A 20,582-nucleotide genomic window follows, 5' to 3' on the forward strand; every position below is an offset into this window, starting at 1 on the left:
AAGGATGTAATTAACTGTTGTAGTGTCACTGAGTGCATTGAGGTTATTGAGTGCAAAGCCAACAAGTGAATCAGGACAAGAGGCTATTTATCAAGCATGAGGATGCATAAAACAAGAGGATAAACAGATCAGAGTACAAAGACTAAAAGAAAAGAAAAGAAAAATGAGGACCAGCTTGATCTGATATTCACCAGTCTGCGGTACTAAGTTGAGCTGAAACTTCGACATGATTGCATGCATGTTGCTACCCTTTCTTAAAGTGTTTTCTTCTCTCCACAGGATCCAGCCTCTTTCATCTCCAAACCACCAGACAGGACCACGAGGGATGGAGGGAGAAGGCTGTAATCCAGGGGTACCTTTGGACTCCGGTAACCCCTTACTAAAAGCTGTCTTTCTCCGCCGTTTGCGACTTACGCGTCTGCTCCTGGAGGGAGGCGCTTACATCAACGAGAGCGACAGCCAAGGCCTGACTCCTCTCATGGTGGCCTGCAGGACCCAGCATGCTGACGCCCAGAGCGCCAGCCGAGTCAAACTGGTCCAGTTTCTTCTGGAGAAGGGAGCCGACCCAAACATCCAGGATAAGGAAGGTCGCTCTGCGCTGATGCACGCCTGTCGGGAACACGCCGGTTCTGAAGTTGTGTCTCTGCTTCTGGGCAGTGGAGCCGACATTAGTCTGGAGGATCAGTCAGGGACGTCTGCTTTAGTCCACGCAGTCATGGCTGGAGACTGGAAGGTTCTGAAGCTGTTTCTCGATACCTGCAAGGCGAAAGGGAAGGAGGTGATCATCATCACGACTGACCAGTTCCCATGTGGAGAACTCAAAGCTAAGCAGTACCTCGGCATGCCTCCTCTTGATCCTGAGGATCAGACGGACAAAACAGCATCAGCAGCTCCTGCATCCCCATCAGACATTCAGCTCATCACCTCCTCCCAGAGCTCCTCTTCCTCCTTATGTCCTCCAAAGTCTGTCTTCTCCTTTAAAGAGTCCAAGTCCTTCGGCGTCAGCTCCCATCCGTGTTCTCCTTCACGCTATCAGAGGATTAATGCAGAGGTACCAAATGGACTGCAGCAGCCTCTCCTGAGGCTGAACTCTGAGCCGTGGCTGAAGATCCCAGCAGCTCTGCTCACCCATCAGCATCATAATGAAGGCAAAGATGAAGACCTCTCATTCAGAATCCCCAAACTGGACGAGGAAGGCAGCACCAACTCAACAACCCCCTTCAGCTGGTATGAAGAACAACTGGAGCGAGACAAAGGCGTAAAACCAGACGAGAAGGACGGATGTGCCAAAAAGAAGATGTCCTTACCCGGTCTCCTATCGTCCCACTCTGCCTCCCACCCAAACCTCCACTCTGGACACCTCGGGACTGACTCCATCAGATCATCGGCCTCATTTTCTGGTGGTAGAAACCTTAGCACCCAACTCAAAGACATGGCCTCGTCAAGCCTTTATAGCATCATCCAGAGGCGCAAGCTTGGGGCGGACATCTACAGCTCTGACCCCCAGCTCGCTCTAGACATCCAAAATGTTCCTGAAGAGTCCCAGCTGAAGGCGAAGGACCTCACAGAGACTAAAAGGATGGCACCCTTGCGCTGCTCCAGCACGCTGGGCTCCAGGGAGTCTCTGTCGACCTCTGGGAGGAAACTGCTCTCTGGGTTTGAGCGCAGAGGATCAGGAGCCTTCCTGTTTGACCACAGCTCCCAATCCAGGCCGAGATCTCTGCCACCTCTTGCTCTTAACTCCACCAGCAACCCCATCTTTAATGTTTATAACCTCAGCTCCAGCAGTGGGGGTGGTTTCTGTGAGAAAGAGTCTGGATTTAAACATTTCCTCCCCTCCGCTCCTCCAGGACATCCCAAAGAGCTGACCAGGAGGATGCTGCTGAGGAGACACTCCATTCAGACTGAGCAGTTCAAAACCACAGCTTAGAGTTCATGAATGTGTTTGAATGTAACATCTGTGAGGCCTGTAGCCAGGAGGGTTTAGAGGGTCTGAAAGAACCACCTTCAATGCCACACGTCCAGAATTTAAGTCAGCTTTTCCACCTTTGAGATAACAGCCAACAATTCTAAACTAAACCAATGGAGAAAAAATCAAAACCAAACAAAACCCAGGTAAGAGTGGCGGCTGAGCTTCTATGGGCACCTGGCATACTTCTCCAGGCCTGATCCAGCTCATCATAACCTGGGTGCTCTAGGCTTGGTGGGTTAGACCAGACCTACGGGGCCGCCGCATGCATTTCAGTGGTTTATCTGAGATGCAGAATAGCTCAGAATGGAAATGCTGTAATTTGCTGGTACAGCATATCTCCAGTTTTAGATTTAAAAAAAGAAATTCAGCTTTTTTGATGAACAAAGTCGAGCAGTTACAGTCATGAAATAAGCTCAGTGCAAACATTACAGACTAAGAAACATTCCTTAAATTAAAGAGAGAGGTATATCAGAGGTTTAATCTGGGATTAAATTATGTTTACATCTGTTTTAGAAGTAGTTACACAAATATTAGCTTGCTTTAGCTTCATTAGCTTCAACTCAAGCTAACATAGCTACTGTTCATTTAATATTACTACATAAGCCAATGTAGCTAAGTTAGCTTTGCCACATTGGCTTTAGCAAACGTAGCTTAAGCTAACATAGCTACGTAGATAACATATCTACTTTGTTTACATAGCTGCTTGTGAGCTTAGCTTTGGCTACATAGCTTTGTTAGCTATGTTTATTTAGCTTAGCAACATGAGCTTTAGCAAACAATGTTTAAGCTAATTTAGCTACACAAATTAACAAATTTATTAGACCACCTGTCATAAAAATGAGAAAAATTAAATCAAGAAATCAAGAAATTAATTAATCAAGAAATATTAATGTGCTTTACTATTTTTTCAGGTTTTTTTTTTGTACATCAGTAAATTTGAAAATTTGACGATAACAATAATAATGATATTTTAGCATTAAAAATATCATTTGGGTTAAAGAGCTTCTACATATTGCTGTATTAACCATTGCAGAAACATAAAAAATGATTTTGGTAAATACCAATGCTGTTATTTTGGGCAGCTGTGGCATAAACCTTACTTTAGTTAGGGTTAAGGTGGTCTAATAAATTTGTTAAGCACTGTATATTGAAAATTAAGGGGAGAATGTGCAAAAATGTCCATATTTTGAAGAAGAAAATCTCCATCTGGCTACAGGCCTGTGGTTTATGTGTTGTGTCTGTGCTGAAACACCAAGAAGGAAACAAAAACAGTCTAACCTATGAAATGTACAAAATGCAGGAACTTTCCTTCAGTGTATTGTGTGTCATCACAGTGCTTGTGACTTCAGTGTGCAGTTTTATGTGCCACATTGCAATCAGACTTTTGACCACTGGGGGCAGTAGAGCAAGCTTGATTTGTTGTTATAAAAGAAACTGAGCGTTGCAGCTTAAAAGTCACTTTTTGCACGATTTTAAGATTGGATTTTAGTGCCTACCTAGTGAAACAATTACAAAACACTGTTCAAGATAGCAACACATTGCCGAGATTAAGAAACTATGACAGCAGCATAATATCATGATTAAATGTTTCAATGCATCATGTTCCTTTTGATTTCTGACATGCATTTTTTAAAATCAACGATGGGATTGTCCGGTGTTCTCGTTGCATCTGTTTATGTATGTTTTTGGAATTGAGGGGAAGGGTTAAAAGCTATAAAAGGGATGGAGCCTTAAAGCTGCCTGATTGCGAGTTCACACTAACAGTTGTGCATTTCTGCATGTTTATACCTCATTGCTCCGTGCAAACAAATGCACTCACTCATAATGCCAACTACAGACCTGACCTGCACCTTCAGCGTTTTTTTTAGTTATTTTTACGGAGCCCTGGAGGTGACATGAACGTTTTTTGTTTTAATATACACATGTGATTCAGTATCTCGCGCGTGCATTTTATTCGTATCTCATACGTGCGATTCTCAGTATCTCGCACGCGAGATTTGTTATAAAACGCTCACGCAAGAAAAAAAAAAACGTGCATGTGAGATACTAAATTGCACGTGCATATTAAAAAAAAAAACGTTTATGTCACCTTCTGGGTGCCGTATATTTTTGCAGATCACAAGGGTTGATATTAAAACATCGTGTGAAATAACTAGTTGTTCTGATTCCGATTCTAGTATCAGAAACATGTCGATATGACCTATGGTATCTGCGAGTACACGAGTTAATGTTCTGATCCAATACCGTTTGGCTTAACTTTATATTTTGCTTTGTTTTGCCATGCTAAAGGTTAGCTCTATAAACCGGAAATGAATTCTTCTCCGCTGCCAGAAAACATGCACAAGCTACCGTTTTTAGGGCAGCAAAGAAGAACCAAAGACTTAGGCTGTTTTCGAATTGGCCTACTGCAATACTCCTGCCAAACGCAGTATGCAGAATGTATTGCGCACTGCGTACTGCATTCGACAGTAGTATGCAGTATGACTGCCAGTCAGACGTTATTGTGTAGTATGCTTGGCCCCGTTTAGCTGGTTTCCGGTATACAGAAGTACGTCATACCCTGGCCAATTGCAGACGACTCTACAGTGTTTTTCCATCCATTTACGTACAGAAAAAAATCTGGGAGGTGTTTTTATTTGATTTTTCGAGATTTTTATAGCCATTGTTCTTAGCATGTATAGTGCGGTTAAAGGACACACTTGACAGCACCTTTCCAGCTGTTACGAGCCATAACAGCAAAACAAAAACAACAGTGACCCTATTACAACTTATCTCGCCATAGAACATGTTAAAAAGGTAAAGAGAAAAGGTAATGACGCTTCTATTTGTAACCGTCAGCCGCGCTGGTGAAAGTTTCGCTGCTCTCTGCCATTACAAACTCTGACCCAGCACTTTGCATCGTGGGTAACAGTAGGCGAAGCAGACTGGTCTGATGCATACTGTGAAATTTTCCCCAGTCAGTACGTCATCTGGGTATTTTTGGCATACTGCAACTTTCACATTTGTTTGCATACTGCATACTACATTTTGGGCAAATCAGTACGCACTGCTGGTATAGTAGGCGAATTCGAAAACAGCCTTACTGCGGCAGCAAAGAATAGTGGCTGTGTGACAGTTTTTCTCTGAATGCCTTCCAGACCTGCGCTGTCGTACACAATAAAAAACAGTGACACGGTTTATCAAAAGTTAAATCACTTTTGAACCGTAAATCGTTGCCTCTTACTTGTTTTTCCTCTTGAGGCTAGCTGTTGTGCTATCCGATTCAAGCTATTGATGCCTTTGAAACCCTTGCAGCAGTAATTTCAGCGAGCCTGACACTTGTGTGACTTGTCAGGACTTTAATGATGAAATCCACACCAGTAAACCCGATATTTAACGTCTTTTGTGTCTATTTTAATCCAGTTACAACCATTTATTAATCGTGCATAATAGAGTGCCTGTGATGCAGCCTCCTGTACTACTGGTTTTTAATATTTAGCAGTAAAACACAAAAATCAGTAGAAAAACAACTTTAAGGGTCACAGAGATGCTGCACATTATGATTCTATTTGTTGAGACATGTTCTGAGTCAATATAGGTCTAAAATAATTTGCCAGTCAGTCCAGAAAGTTCCCACTGTTATTGGACCAGTACTTGGTATCAACAGATACCCACCACCTTGGTATCAGGAAGGAAAAACATTTCTACTCATAACCTTTAAAAAATGAACATACTCAGTTTTCAGTGTTTCATTTTGGTGTAAATGTGGCCTAAATATGTGTTTGTAAAAACCCACACGTTTATAATGTAAGAGCAACAAGAAAAATGTTTAATAAAAGATTTCATTATCAAAAAAATACAACAAAAACATTGTAAAAGTTCATCACTTTGCATTAAACAAGCATAAAAGTGTCTGTTTGTTCAATAATACATACAAAAAACACCATAATCACACACAAACGTCCAAGTGAAATCACAGTGTCCCAGAATATTTACAGGTTAATAAAAATGTTAATTAAAAGACTGAAGAGTTATTAAACAGCCTGGATTATGTTTCATTGTGTTAAATCGAGCAGTGGTGACCGCTTTAGGCAGAAAATAAATACAGCTAAGAGTCTATGGCAGCTGAAACTCATCATACAAACAGCGGTATAATACAAAACAAGATTTGTTGCAGAGCATTTAAAGTATTAACAAACGTTGTTATATTCCACCAGCTAACAGCTCAAACAGACTGTATGACTGTCGTAGCCTCTCTATCTCCTGTCTGCTCGCTGTCCTTAGAAATCCTCCCCAAACAGCGGTAGATTAAATTCAAGTCCGTTCTGCCCCGTCCTGGACAGGCGTCGTGTTGTTCAGCCTCTGCGGTCGAAGTCGCTGACCATCTTCTTGATGTGATTCAGTTTGCCCTTCAGATACTTACACCTGCGCTTCTTCATCTGGTAATCTGCAGACTGGACAACAAAAATGAGACATAATGAGGATCGGTTACACAAGCGACAGCTTGTAAATCACAAATAAACAACCAGGAGATGTTATGATTGTGTTGTGACAGAAGGGCCGAGCTAATTCAGGATTTTTCTCTCACTGCAGATCAACAAAAATCCCACGTACCCTCTTCAGGCTCTTTATCCTGTTGTACTCGTCCATGGCATCCTGATAAAAGAAAACAGTTCATCAGTGACAAAAGCTGACGTGCATGTGAGGGGAAACACTTTAAAATTACAGTTTGAGATTTGACAACAAGCTGCAGTCATTGTTCATCCGATAAAATCGTCTTTTCAAAATGGCCACACTTAAAACCCTTCAGAATAAATAGACAGAAGCGGGAATAGAGGACAGTGGCTGAAGTGGTTCTAGTTTAATAAAGGGAGACAAATCAATGAATAAATGAATATGAATTAGTGAATAACAGTCCCGTCTTCCTGTCAGCTCTCACCAGGTACTGCGGGCTTCCCTCCGGCAGCTCGTCCAGCTCTCGGTCCACGTCAGAAAGCCGCTTGTTGATGTCGTCCAGCTCGGCCTGCAAGTCTTTGTACTCCTGATGGTCCCGGTCAAACTCGCGCTTGTAGTCGTTTCTCTCCTGCTCGTTCATGATCGGAGGAAACTCCCTGGAAAGAAGACAAAGAACGTGAAAAGTTGAAGAAAAGAAACACCTCTTAGTGATATCAGAAAATCACAGTTTCAGGATATTTTTGCCACTTTTCTTCAGGTTTTACAGATCGTTAGCGGATGACGTCACACAGCAGCAGAGAACTCCTCTTTGGGGGGCAAAAAAAAAAAAAGATCTCTGCATAGAGAAACTCTACCTAAAGGCCATGTTAGAGCTGATTATGACTGCCAAGATAAGATCTTCCTTTATTAGAAATTCCAAATTTACAGCAGCAAGAGTGGTGTAAACAAAGCACACCATTAGAGACACAGAACAAACTAGAAAAGCACCTGAGAGCGCAGACCACCGCCATCAGCCCTGTCTCCCAATAGTGAAGAATCCTTTAAAAAAATTCCTGGATCCATCCCCACATACTCCCCACCATGGCATTCGCCAATTACTCCTTCCCCAGTGGAGTGGAAACACGGCAAAGCAAAGCATTGGCTTCGCTACGGGTGCCAACAGATGCATCCATGGTCTCAACGGATGACTGGAAGTCATGGCAGAGGGTGAATAATCCTCTATTCCTCCCAGCATTGTGAGTATTCTCGCTACAATTCACTGTCTTTCTCTCTGTTACACTCCGACTCATCTCCTCCAGCCATTAGCCCTATCTCCCAATAGCACAGAATCTTTTAAAAAATTCCTGGATCCAGACGGTGATCCGGATCACTCCCAAAATCTTATTAGTTCTTCCTCATGCCATTTCTGACAATTCCTGAAGATTTCATCAAAATCCGTCCACAACTTTTTGAGTTATGTTGCTAACAAACAAACAAACAAACAAACAAACCCACCTGATCACATAACCTCCTTGGCGGAGGTAAAAATAGAGTAAACAGGAGCAAGCAATCAGGACAGTGAATAAATCCTTAACTCACAAAACGAAATAAAGAAAAAAAGACGCACAAGAAACAGGAATGAAAGAGGCAAAACTCCTAAAAGTCTGCAGAGCTGCTGCTCATACGGTGTCACGCATTTTAAGTGAGAAAATAAAAGTATTCTTTATTTTTAAGCTACTTCTGTGTCCGTAAGTTCGTGAAATATTCAGGAAAAATAAAATGAAATTGCAGATGGCAGCAGGCAAGAATTACAAAAGCCTCCATCTAAAGCTTGGACAAGCAGTGTCGCACAATGCTTAAGAATCATCCATTTCCACTGTGAAATTGTGTAAAAAAAATCCCTTTTTCATAAAGTGTAGGTATTCTACACACAGAACTTTTCTGATGATAACTGCAGTTGAAAAAACTGCAGACCAGAGCACAAGTACTCATTTAAAATGCTGTCCGTGTATCACTGCATGAATTTAAGTTTGAATAAATTTTACTCAGCTGCAGGACGCACAGAGCCTTTTTTAACAGAAATGGTTTAGGTTGAGGTTCAAAGGGCATTTTTAGTCCATTTCTACCTGTCAAAGTCATCGTCGTCCAGCTCGTCTCCTGAGGAGTTGTAGTCGGTGTCGTAGTCCTGTCCGTCAGCGCGGCGAGGACGACCGGCCCGTCTCTTTTTGGGCCTCCCTGCTGAGCTGGGCACCTCTGAGTTACTGCTGTAAGGAGCTCCGTTCTGCAGAGGCACATCTTCTACTGCAAGCCTGAGAGACAAGGAACAGTGAGTAAATCTTAGATTTATTACAAATAACATAAGAAGGAAAAAAAACCCTCATAATTAAGTTTAAAACTGATGACCATATATGGACAATAAATTTGAGTCTGCAAAGGTCACTGATGTCTAATAGTGCTTAGTTTAAAGAGACATAGGAGGAAGTAAGCTGCAGCCGTTCTGAATTACGATGAAACAATTCTACTCTAATGAGTCATGACACAATGACTTCCTGATTCTCATGCATGCATGCACCTCTCCTTGTTATCAGCTCAGACACGTGTCACTTAGTTTCAGTGCTGACAGAAAACCTATCGTCATGAATCCCTCTGCTGAAACTGTAAACATCAAGTGTAGAAACTGCTGATTTCTGAAGAGGATCTTTTCTGACGCTACACTTTACAGGAAAAAAAACTAACTTTAAAAACTGCTGCAAATTTTCCAGCAAGAACAAGTTTGAGCAAGTTTTTCTGTCACCAGCAATCAGAGAAAAACCAATTTAAAGCAGTGCCATGAATCCATATCACACCCCAGCTCTGCACAGCATGTACCACACACTTTTACTCTCTAAGTACATTTTAAAATACTTCAGCTGAAGCTTTCTCAGTGCTGCCATCTGCAGAGCTCATTCACAAAGCAGATAAAAACAATCAGAGAGCACTCAGAGAGTATTCAGACCCCATTCACTTTTCAAAATTCTCTCGTCACAGCCTGATGGCACAGTCATTTAAATTCATTTTTATTCTTATTAATCCATGCTTAGTTCCTCTACATGACAAGGGAAACAGAATCGTAGATTTTTTTGCAAATGTATGAAAAACCCTGAAATATCACATTGACAAAAGTATTCAGAGCCTTTGCAACAAGACTGTAAATTTAGCTCAGGTTTCTCCCATTTCTATGATCTTTGCTGAGATGTTTCTACACCTTGATTGGAGTCTACCTGTGCTAAATTAAACTGATTGGACATGACTAAGAAAGGCCTACACCTCTCTATAGAACCAGGACTCTTTCAAGACTAAGTGATTGGGGGAGAAGGGCGTTAGTAAGAGAGGAGACCAAGAACCTGATGGTCACTCTGACTGAGTTCCAAAGATCCTGTGTGGAGACGGGACAAAGTTCCAGAAGGACAACCATCACTGCAGCCCTCCACTGATCTGGGCTTTATGGCAGAGTCGCTAGACAGAAGACTCTCCTCAGTGCAAAACACATGAAAGCCCAGACTGTGAGAAACAAGATTCTCTGGTTAAGATCGAAATGTTTAGCCTCACTTCTAAATGTTACATCTAGAGGGAACCAGGAAGCCCTAATCACCTGCCCAACACCATCCCAACAGTGAAGCATGGTGGTGGCAGCATCATGCTGTGGGGGTGTTTTTCAGCAGCAGGGACTGGGAGACGAGACTAGAGAGTTGAATGGAGCAAAGTACAGAGATATCCCCAATAAAAACCTGTTCCTCAGTGCTCAGGCCCTCAGGCTGGGGCACAGGTTCACCTTCCAACATGACAACATGACTTGGGGACGACTCTGTGAATGTCCTAGAGTGGCCCAGCCAGGAACCTGACATGAACTCTATCAAACATCTCTCTGGAGAGACCTGAAAATGGCTGTCCACTCATGGTCCCCATCCAACCTGACTGAGCTTGAGAGGATTTGCAAAGAATGGCAGAAAATCGGTGTGCAATTTAAAAAAAAAAGAAAGGTTGTATTTAAGGGGCTTCAACATCTCTGGAGAGACCTGAACATGTCTGCTCATCTTGAGAGGATTTGTAAAGAAGAACGGCAGAAAATTCAAAAAGCCTCGAGGCTGTAATTGCTGCCAAAAAATATGCAAAAATGTTATAAATTCTGTTTTCACATTGTCCTGATGGGGTGCTGAGTGTAGATTCATGAGAATAAGAATGCATTTAAACTGTAGCATCAGCTGCAACACGACAGACATGAATGTACTGTATTTTTTGCTCTGTACTCACGGTGGTGTGTAGCTGTGCGGGGGTTTGTCATAGTTGGTGCTCTCGTCATCCAGGTAACTCCTGGAGCCCCTCAGCTTCTCGGGGTAGTCGGACATCGGGAGCGGTTCAGGGTTGGCCGACACATTGTTCACCTTTAGAGGAAAAAAGCGTCATACATGTTAGTGACATGCATATGTAGAAATCATGTCTGCACAGATGAGCTGGTCTTTGCTCCTTTGCATAGTTACAAACAAATGCACTGGTTTCTCTTGGTCATTTTAGCTTCCAAACCTCTGACTGCACAAGATTTAACTGATTTTCATTGCTTATAAACTGTATGGATGTTTGAGCTGATATTTAAGCTCTTATGGTGTATGGTCATTATTTCTTTTTCTTGCATTTATTAATTTATCAGCTCAGCATCATTATATATGAAGACTTTAATGGCTTTAGAGTCTAATAGACACATTTTAGTGGTTTTAAAACATGTTAAAGCTGCAAGAATTTGCAAATAAACTGAGCAACTATTCTGGAAACCAAATAATTGTTTAGATCTTGTTTAAAGTAAAAAAAATATACAGAATTTGATGTTTTAAGTCTTAAGTGAAGGGATTTGATGTTGTCTTATTGCTGCAAGGCCTTTTCTTTTTTTAACTAGTGATATGAGAGATTTATAGCAGTGGTTCTCAACTGGTGGGGCGTGATGCAAAAGTGGGTCGTGAAGCCCCTTTCAGCGGGTCACAGATGTGTGTCTGGGAAAAAATATGTGCCAAATTGTCTATGAGGCATGCATGTTTTGTCCCTTTTCATTGTTTTGTTGCATCTTTTGTACTATTTTAGGCCCAAGCTCTACTTTTTTAAACCAAATGCATCTGACTGACCAGAAATATCTCTAAAATTTTGTGCCTCCATTTCCCTTAAGGAGTTGATGGTGGGTCCTGTGACTCAACCAGTTGAGAACCACTGATTTATAGGACATGCAGGAGGTATTTTTGCCACCTCTTAAATGCACAAAACAAAACAAATGCACAGCATTATTATGTGGTGCATTGATGGCTGAATGCACTTTTATTTGCATTTTTACAGCATGTATTTATCAGGTTATAAAAATATATTTTCATGTGTATTTTCTTTTGTTATGCATGAGTATGAAGTGAAATTTTTTACTAAATAAGCGGCAAACTTAATTTTTGATTCCGGGAAATGAATATGGTCATTTTAAAATATTTTCTCACATTTTTTAGACTAAACTTTATGTATCAGTTCAAACACTTTCTAGTCAAAGTTTTAAAGTTTGTAGAATCAGTTGTGCTACAACTCAAATGAGATCAAAATCAAACTTCAGCAAACAACTTGCAACTCATCAGTGTCTTCCACAGTAACGTTCTGATGGGTGTCTCCTCTGGATCTGTACCAGCTCTGGTATGACCGACCTGCACAGACCTGTCGTCTGAAAATATGTTGCATAATGGAGCTACACCCTGCAGCAAAGGTCCAAAATAACATGTATGTGCTGCAGGTTGCTGCAGCTGCCCTGCCTCAGCACTTTCAGACAATCTGCAGGGAAATAAAGTCCTCTGGTTCCCAGTGTCGAGTTTCTCTTTTGGTGTTTTGTGTCTAAAAGTATGTAGTGAACCTCAGAGCTCCAGTCCGACCTGTTCTTCCTCTCCAGCGCTCTGCTCTGAACTCAAACTCCGCCGTGCTGAATGTCAGCATGACTTCCAACTATCATCAAAATGACTCATGCACTCATCTCCACTCCTGAAGGGGGTCAAGTGTGAGAGTCGTTACGAAACACTCCTGAAAATAGCTTCAGAAGGGATGATTCACCGTCAAAGGTAAACACTGAATTTGAATATGTGACTGTAAAAAGTCAGCTTTGTGTCGTCCCTGCTGTACGCCATGATAGAAACTGTCATCAGGACACACCTTGAAACCAAAGGCAGCAGGTAGACGGAGCACCACACGTCCCCTCCCCCGTTGATAAACAAGTGACAGCCACCGAGCCGGTCCAACCACTTCAGCTCATACAGGCTACATCTGTGTGGCTGTTAGAGAACTTTTACTCACTTCACCTGAAATCAGCTGTGAGATTCTCTTAGATTTACCCTCTTAAAGTCTTATCTGCTGAAGCCTTAAGCACCCAAGTTATTTATCTCATATCCCAAGAGTTGGAAATTTTTATTGGCAGCATGGCATGACATAGCCTGACCTATCACATAGACAGTACATTTACATGCACAGTTAAGTCAAGCTATGCTTGTAGCTCCAGTAGACCATCTAATTGGACTACACTTGTTATGCCTGTGTACAGCAACGGCAACATCATGGAAAATTTTAAAGCTCTGTACATGTTATACATGCCCTATAATTTACTTTTCGTACAAATCCCTGCATGCTTTCCCTCTTACTTATGGTCTTATCCACAGTCAGGTAACAGAACCTCTGCTATGCTACTATCTATTTATGCTTGTTAATTTCTGGGTCAAAACCTAATGTGGAAATTCTGGAGCATGTGCGAAAAGCCAGGTCGAGTTTGGGTCTGATTGAGCTGCATTCATACAAGAGCGAATTGATCTTCAGCCTCATAAACAAACAGGAGGCTAGTCCAACTTTAAGAAATTTTGAATTACTATGATTTCAGTCAGACAAACTTGTTAACAAGCATTTAAAAAGCCCAGTTTTCGTCGGACTCATACAATAATTTGCCAATAAAATAACCTGTCATAATTTAAGAAATATCAAATAATGAAATACTGAGAAAACAAGCAGAGACCTCTGTATGAATGGAAAACTGGGTTAAAACAGTGTATGAGTGCATGTCTGCTTAGGGTTTCTGTAATTATCCCAAAGTCCATTTACATCAGAATGAATGTTTTATTTTTATTTTTTTATCTCAAGTCATTCAGGGCTACATACGGTTATTTTCTGAGGCAGCCACTACTACTGCATTAATTGCAATGCAATTAAGGTCCATAATTAATGCCTTAATTTTTTCAGTCTCATGCTTTTATGTCCTAGCACATTTTAATTAAGACTTTTTAATGCCTTCCTTCAAAATAAATCAACCACTGCCCCTTAAATGTCTTATTTCACTTTACAAAAACTCACAGAAAGCCTAGTGGACAACTCAAAAGGCATCTGCAGCTTGCAATATCAAACACTGAATTTTTTTACTGCCCTCTAATTTCTTTTCAACCCATAACAAGCTCCTTTTTCCATGTTAAAGTTGCTTACATTATTTTAAAATAAAAGCAGATCTGTATCCAAACAGGAAGTCTGTCATCCTTGGTTTACAACAGCACAAAAATCCAAAATGAAACCAAACTTTTTTAACTGCAAAGAAGTGGAATTTCAATAAATGAAATTGGAGGTTATTTTCATTAGTGAGGACAGCTGCTATTTTCAGCAGTCCTAAACTATCCACACATTTTCTACAACGCTTATCCCGTTGGGGGTCACGGGGGGGGGGGGGGGTTGGAGCCTATCCCTGCTATCATTGGGAAAGAGGCAGGGTACCCTGGACTGGTCGCCAGTCAATCACAGGGCAGTCCTACACTAGTTACTTTTTAAATGATTTTAGTGTTATCCAACCAACTGAAAAATAAAAGATAAAATAAAAGACTGAATGCACTGCAAAAAAAGCATGAAATTTTCATTAAGTTGAAGCAAATGTTAGGAATTTTCTTTAAAATTTTAAATGCTTAATCATGAAACTAGTAGTGAAGCAATCCTATCCTTCATCTCATTGATGAAATATTGGATGTTGCAAACTTCGAAACCATTTAAGCCATTCAGACATGAACAATGACAAATATTTCCTGTTATAAGCTTTAAAGGTATGACAACCTCACCTTTCCTACCTTACAACTTCCTGTTTTTGTGATACCAGTTATAGGGACACATTAAAAAGCAATATAATAACCATTAAAATGTAAAGAATCTATTTTATCACTCTCAATATAAAACAAGTAGCACAAACCTTCTTACATGGACTTTGCTTCCTTTTTCTTTGTAACATAATTTACTTTTTGTTGTTGGTCTATTAGAAAATGCCAGTTTGAGCTCCTTAGGAGCTAAAAACAACGTCACAACTTAAAATCTGATATGGTAATCGCCTTTATCACCTTCTCCTTTTAAAAACAAGTAACAAAAATAATTATTTAAGACTTTTGTGTCATTATATCTTCATATCTTTTTTTATTTTAAAAATGTTCATGAGGCTTTAAATACATTGAGGCCTATTTTTGCATATCTACCATCATTTTAAGCACTGGAAGGTTTGTTAGATTATCAGAGGAAATCAAATTCAGATGAATTAAAGGTGCAATAAATATAAACCTGTAAAGTGTCTAGAAGAAAAAACCCAGAACAGTTTTCAAATCCAAGGCTAGCCCTCAAATTTTCTGTTTTATCTTAACAATGGTTTCACCCAAATTCCCCCAGTGATTAGGAGGCAGTTTAGATACGCTTAAGGAGAATCAACTTTGGCCTCAGTGAAGCCCAGCGTTAGTTCATGCAGGACACAGAAGTCATACGTCCAGCTGTGATCAGCTTACGACCAGCTGATGCTAATTATCCCCAGCCAATCACCACTCCTTCTCTCAACACAGAGGTGTATTTAAATAGGGCATAAGTCTCTCTAATCCCTGCTGGCATTAATGCTGACACACCACATTGCTGCTGGCAAAGCTTAACCTCCTCCACCCCAGCTGCCTCCTTTATAGGATAAAGCTGGTTGCACCCTCCTTTTTAGATTCATGCTACTATGGATTTATTGCTTTTAAACCAATGTTATTGTATTCAGTATACATAGTCATAAATGTATTTATCTATATGGGGGTTTCTAACTCAAACATGCTGCTTGACTAACCAAGGGAGCATCTTTTGAGTAGAAGTGAAACTGTCACTTCTTATTAAACAACTTAATGTTTTAAGCTCTACTCACCCATGCCTCTACATCCTGGGGCGGCTCAAGCTCGTCCACAACCTTTACCTTCTTCCACAAAATGTTGCTCTTTCCAAAGTTCTGGATCTTCTGGCGAGTCTTCAGAGCGAACACAAGCATGATGATCAGAGCGATGGTGGCCAGGAAGCCGAACACCACAGCGATCGCCTGAAACGAGAGGATTGTTACAAACAAAAAACAGTTTTTTTTTTTTTTTTTTTACTAAATACATGAAAACTTTATAGCGTTTTCACCTCTTGTGGCTCAAAGACGCAGTAGTGGTAAAGATACTGGTTGACGAACACTCCTGAAGTTTGCGGTTGTTGGTACTGGGCACAAAGACCGGCGATCTGGTTCCCATAGACGGATCCAGACGACTGAGCCATGGGGTTCACCGCCACCAAGTAGACTATGGTGGCTATTAGCATTAGCAGGGCTAGGATAGCACAGATGATAATAACGGCCAAGTAGAACCGGCGACTCTCCGATAGACTCGAATGAGACACGAGGATGATGAATATGGCGAGGGCTGCGATGAAGGTGATGGCTGCCATGGCGATCATGAACCCTTTGCCTTTTCTGGGGTCATTGTAGTTCCCTCCAAGTCCACCATAGCCATAGTTGTTTCCCGGCCCGTACCCGGCGCCACCAAATGAGCCACCGTAGCCTCCACCACCGTAGCCTCCTCCGTAAGTGCCCCCAGCGTAGCCTCCTCCTCCGTACCCGATACCACCGAAGCTGCCCAGAGCTCCCTGAGTGTCCCAGGCGAGAGTGGAGGCGACACAAGCAAATATGGCCACGCAGAGCACGATGACAATGATGCCCATGATCTTGAGGATGCCCGGCGGAGACGCCCAGCGGTAGAAATGCTGGAACTCGTCATCGGGGTAGTAAGAGTACGCTGGCTGGGGAGGGATGTTACTGTGAAGAGGGAAAACAGAACATAAACGATGTAACTGCATATATATCACCAAATATACAACATCAAAATAGTTATTTTTTGTCCGTCTTTATGTACCCCATTGACTTAGTTTAAATGGGCCCCAGTTTGGCAAATATAGCAGCCCTTATCATCTGTTTTGAGGTATTTAATTTAGTATCTGTTTCCAATTCTGCACAAGGATTGTTTCTAAGGTACCCTTTTGTTGTTTTTAGGCACCCTTTTCCATCTCTTCCATAATTTCCTCTTGGCTTCTATAATTAGGTACAATTTTGCAATGTATTGTACTTAAGTGCCTTTTTGGGTACCTAACAGCATCTGTTTTAAGTCCCCCTTGGGCATCTGTTTCAAGGTACAGTACAATTGAGGGTCCATGTCAAAGTACCCCACTAGCATCAGTATGCCTTGGGTATTGGGTGCCTTTTTTATTGTCCATGTTATGATTCCCTTTTGGCATGTGTTGTTGGAGGAAGTATAAGTCATCTGCGTGCATGATAAACTATTTGGTTTAAATTTAAAGGTACAGTTCACTGAAAGTACATCTTAGGTTACCCTATAAGGATCAGTCTTTATGTACCCGTTAAGAGTCTATGTCATGGTATCTCTTGTTTTCAAGTTCTCGTTTAGTGATATCTTATAGGTGGTTATTTCATGGTGCTAGGTACCTTTTAAGTCTTCTTTGATTGTGTGTATTAAGGTACCCAATAAAACTTGTTTTAAAGCACAATTTAGGACTGATTTTGAGGTATTGTGCCTTCTAGTATTATACTACCATCTGTCACAAAGCAACTATTTTGAGCTTGTATTAAATGCATCTTTTTTGTTGATGTTGTAAGGTACCATTTCATCATCCGTTCCATAGAAGTCTGACTTTAGGGTCTGTTTAAAGACCCTGTAAAGTGAAAATAAATTTGTATTAAGGTTTGGAAGGTTTGTGGCTTGATCTGTTTTAAGATACCCTTTAGAATTTACATTAAGACATCTATTAGGAGGATGACTTTATGGCATTATGTTTCATGTTGTAATTTTAGCACCTCAGATAAGGTACCATTCCACCAACCTTTTATATTTTGTATTTGTTATGTGTTTGGAAAAAAAGTTTTAAGGCACCCTTGAGTCTTAATTTCAACGTATAGTGCCATCAGGATTCTGTTTTTAGGTACCATACCATCATCTGTTATAAGCAACCTTTATGAGTCCATTTGGTATTCATTAAAGGAATTTTTGCCTCCGTTTTAAGGTACCATTTTATCATCTGTCTTCAAGTAGTTAAACTTTCCTGTCCATTTTAAGATTTTTAGGTGTCTGTTTCATGTAACCCTGTTTAGTTTACTTTATCCCGGTTTCTCTTCCTTCTTCCTCCTTTAAGAGAGCGTGTCTAACATGTGGTTAAAGCTGTGAAACTGTCACTGTCTAGCAGTGTTTGCTAAAATAATGCTGACAACAGGATTTAATCCAAATAACCTTTAAGAACAAGCATGGCTAAATTTAAACATTTGTGGCCTTTTTCTGCCTCCGTATCAGGGGTGTTAATATGATCAGTCATTTGCTCCAGCTCTGTAAAAATTTAGAGCTAACACAACAAACCAAAAACAGGATTGTTTACTGTAAACTCATGAAGAGAGACTTACTATCCATCTGACTCATAGGGAGGCGGACTCCCGTTTGGCCTGGAGGACATTTCTGCTTAATCCACTCGGTGTTTGTCTGTGAAGAGAATCTGGAAGAAGATTTCTACAGTTAGGGCGTGTTTAAACACGGTTTAAAATAGCATACAAAGACACAAATAAGCTTCAACATATGCCAATGTTGTTATTTTTGGAAATAAATATTATTAATTAATATTTTTGGATTTTGGAAATAAAAACACAGGGAAATGCAAAAAAAGAATTTAGCATATAGTGAAGAACAAAAACTAGTGGGTTAATCATAGAGTGGCCCAAAGGAACAAATGCAAAAATAAATAAATAAATAAATCCACTGCCTTAAAAGAACTTTCCTGAATGAATAAAATGTCTCTCATATCACAAATAATAACTCAAGAAACAACAAACATTTAATCAAATTTTAAAAAGAGAGTAGAATACAAAGACAAAATTATGTAAAAATCTTTTAGGAATCGCAAAAAATCAGTCTCCAATAAAAAATTGGTGAAATGTGAAAGCCTTATTTTATGCATAATATTTTATAAATGTATTTTATATGAGATTGATGAAGCACAAAACAAACATTGCAAAAAAAGAAAAAAAAACTTAGAGAATCTTTTACTTTCTTTAAGTTTTTGGATTTGGAATACATTTTGGGGGGGCGTTTAGTTACACATTTATTGTTAAATGAATGCTAATGAATGTTAAAACATTCCACTAATAAATTAAAGAAAAAATACTGTCGCATTAAGTTTTTCTGAAAGCACAAAAATAATTAATGATACATGCATACATTTGATTTAATTAAAAAAAGAAAAGACACCATAGAAATAAAATATCCAAAAACAATTCATTGTTAAAAAAAATGTCCCCAAATAGAAATATCTGTTGAAACATAAAAGTTTTACTGAAGCATAAATATACTCTAAAATGCAACAAATATTTTACAGAATGGAAAAATACACATGCAACACAACACAAACTTTTTTCAATATTTTTCATTTTGCCTTTTTTATTTTTATTTTTCTATTTTTTTGCAATTCATGTAATCTTTTTTTCTTTTGTTTTAGTTAAACATTTTCAGGTTTATGTTTTTACATTTTAGGAGATTTTATTTGCATTTAAATGAATATTTTTCTGGTCGTGTAATATGTTTGCATTTCATTAAATAAAATAAAATAATTATTTTTTTTAAATTGGTGAAATGTTTGTATTTTACCTCCAGGGCCACCGTATAATAACGACATAAAACAAACAAAAAGAAGACTTTTGCTTACATTAACTGATCTGAGTAATTCCTTTTTTGGCATTATTGCCTTACAAACTATTTAACAGTACCAATAACATGAGCTTTTCTTTAGCGATCAACAAATCGATTATTAGTTTTATTTCGAAATCACACAATCATGACAGCTACTGAGAGATTTATAACAGCCATTAAAGCAACGCCTGACTTAGCAGCTGTGAAACTGAAACATTTCCTCTCTTCATTCACGTTAAAAAAAAAATAAATAAAATTACCACGATTGAAATGTTAAAAAATAAAGTAACCGTTAAAATATTCTAACAGTTTTAGCACTTTTAATTCATAACATGTTTAAACTTTCTGCTGAATTTGTTCCTGCTCTTTGCTCCACATCGTCAGCGATGGTATAAATGAGATAAGTGGCTCGTATCCAACCTCACCGCTGGTTTGTTGTAGCTACAGGTGAAGACTAATCCCTGATTTAAAATCAATAACTTAAACTTAACCTTAATCAATAAGCTCTGTTTAATGTTCAGTAGCTGACGTCGCCTCACTCACCTGTCTGTGTCTCTGCTCACTCCTCTCCTCTGAAATGTTTCAGCTGAAACTGCTCCAGATCATAAAAACAACCACACCTAGACAAACGAGCTCTGCTCTAGGCCCCTTTAGCCCCGCCTACTCCGCACAGGTGTCGCATTACGACACCGGAAGTCCTCATTCTCTTTATGGAAATACGTCGACATGCTCCAGTAAAGGTAAAGAACAGAGACAAAAGACTCACTCATAACGAGATGTTGTTTTATTTTGGTGAAAACATAGAAGAAGAGTTTTCATCCACCTCTAAGTTTCCTGAATATTTGAAACTTATAAAACAAGACAAGGACTATGTATTTATAGTGCAACAAAGTATTTAAAGTGATAGAAATACAAAATTTATTACAGTGTCATGAAAAAAATACATTAAAAGTCAAAATTAAAGACCAAAAGAGATAAAGATAAGGACATGAAGCAAAAATAAGAACCTAAAAATATATATACACTGTATTACAAATTATTATGCACATACTGTTTTTGTTCCTTTTTTCCTGAATAGTCTAAATAATAGGCAGTCAGTTGGATTTTTTACTTCTTAACATTAAATCTGTATT

At 39.7% G+C, this 20,582-nt stretch overlaps 2 protein-coding genes across 2 annotated transcripts in view; one reads left to right on the forward strand and one right to left on the reverse strand.

Moving 5' to 3' along the window:
* Positions 1-325: 325 nt before the first annotated feature.
* ankrd34ba (ankyrin repeat domain 34Ba) lies at positions 326-1,930 on the forward strand. The gene has a single exon (XM_041811821.1). It carries the CDS (start codon positions 326-328, stop codon positions 1,928-1,930), a length of 1,605 nt encoding a protein of 534 aa, XP_041667755.1.
* A 3,829-nt stretch (positions 1,931-5,759) lies between these two features.
* Positions 5,760-20,582, reverse strand: part of marveld2a (MARVEL domain containing 2a) — a 32,446-nt gene continuing 17,623 nt past the window's right edge. The window contains exons 10-17 of the mRNA XM_041811094.1: positions 18,174-18,225; positions 15,857-16,523; positions 15,603-15,770; positions 10,676-10,806; positions 8,512-8,694; positions 6,891-7,062; positions 6,566-6,607; positions 5,760-6,405 (exon numbers count right to left, since the gene is read on the reverse strand). Of these exons, the coding sequence (XP_041667028.1) occupies positions 6,307-6,405; positions 6,566-6,607; positions 6,891-7,062; positions 8,512-8,694; positions 10,676-10,806; positions 15,603-15,770; positions 15,857-16,523; positions 18,174-18,225 (1,514 nt within the window). The 3' untranslated portion in view covers positions 5,760-6,306. The remainder of the gene's footprint in view (positions 6,406-6,565; positions 6,608-6,890; positions 7,063-8,511; positions 8,695-10,675; positions 10,807-15,602; positions 15,771-15,856; positions 16,524-18,173; positions 18,226-20,582) is intronic.

The sequence above is a fragment of the Cheilinus undulatus genome, linkage group 17, assembly GCF_018320785.1.
Source record: "Cheilinus undulatus linkage group 17, ASM1832078v1, whole genome shotgun sequence".
NCBI classification, from domain to species: domain Eukaryota; kingdom Metazoa; phylum Chordata; class Actinopteri; order Labriformes; family Labridae; genus Cheilinus; species Cheilinus undulatus.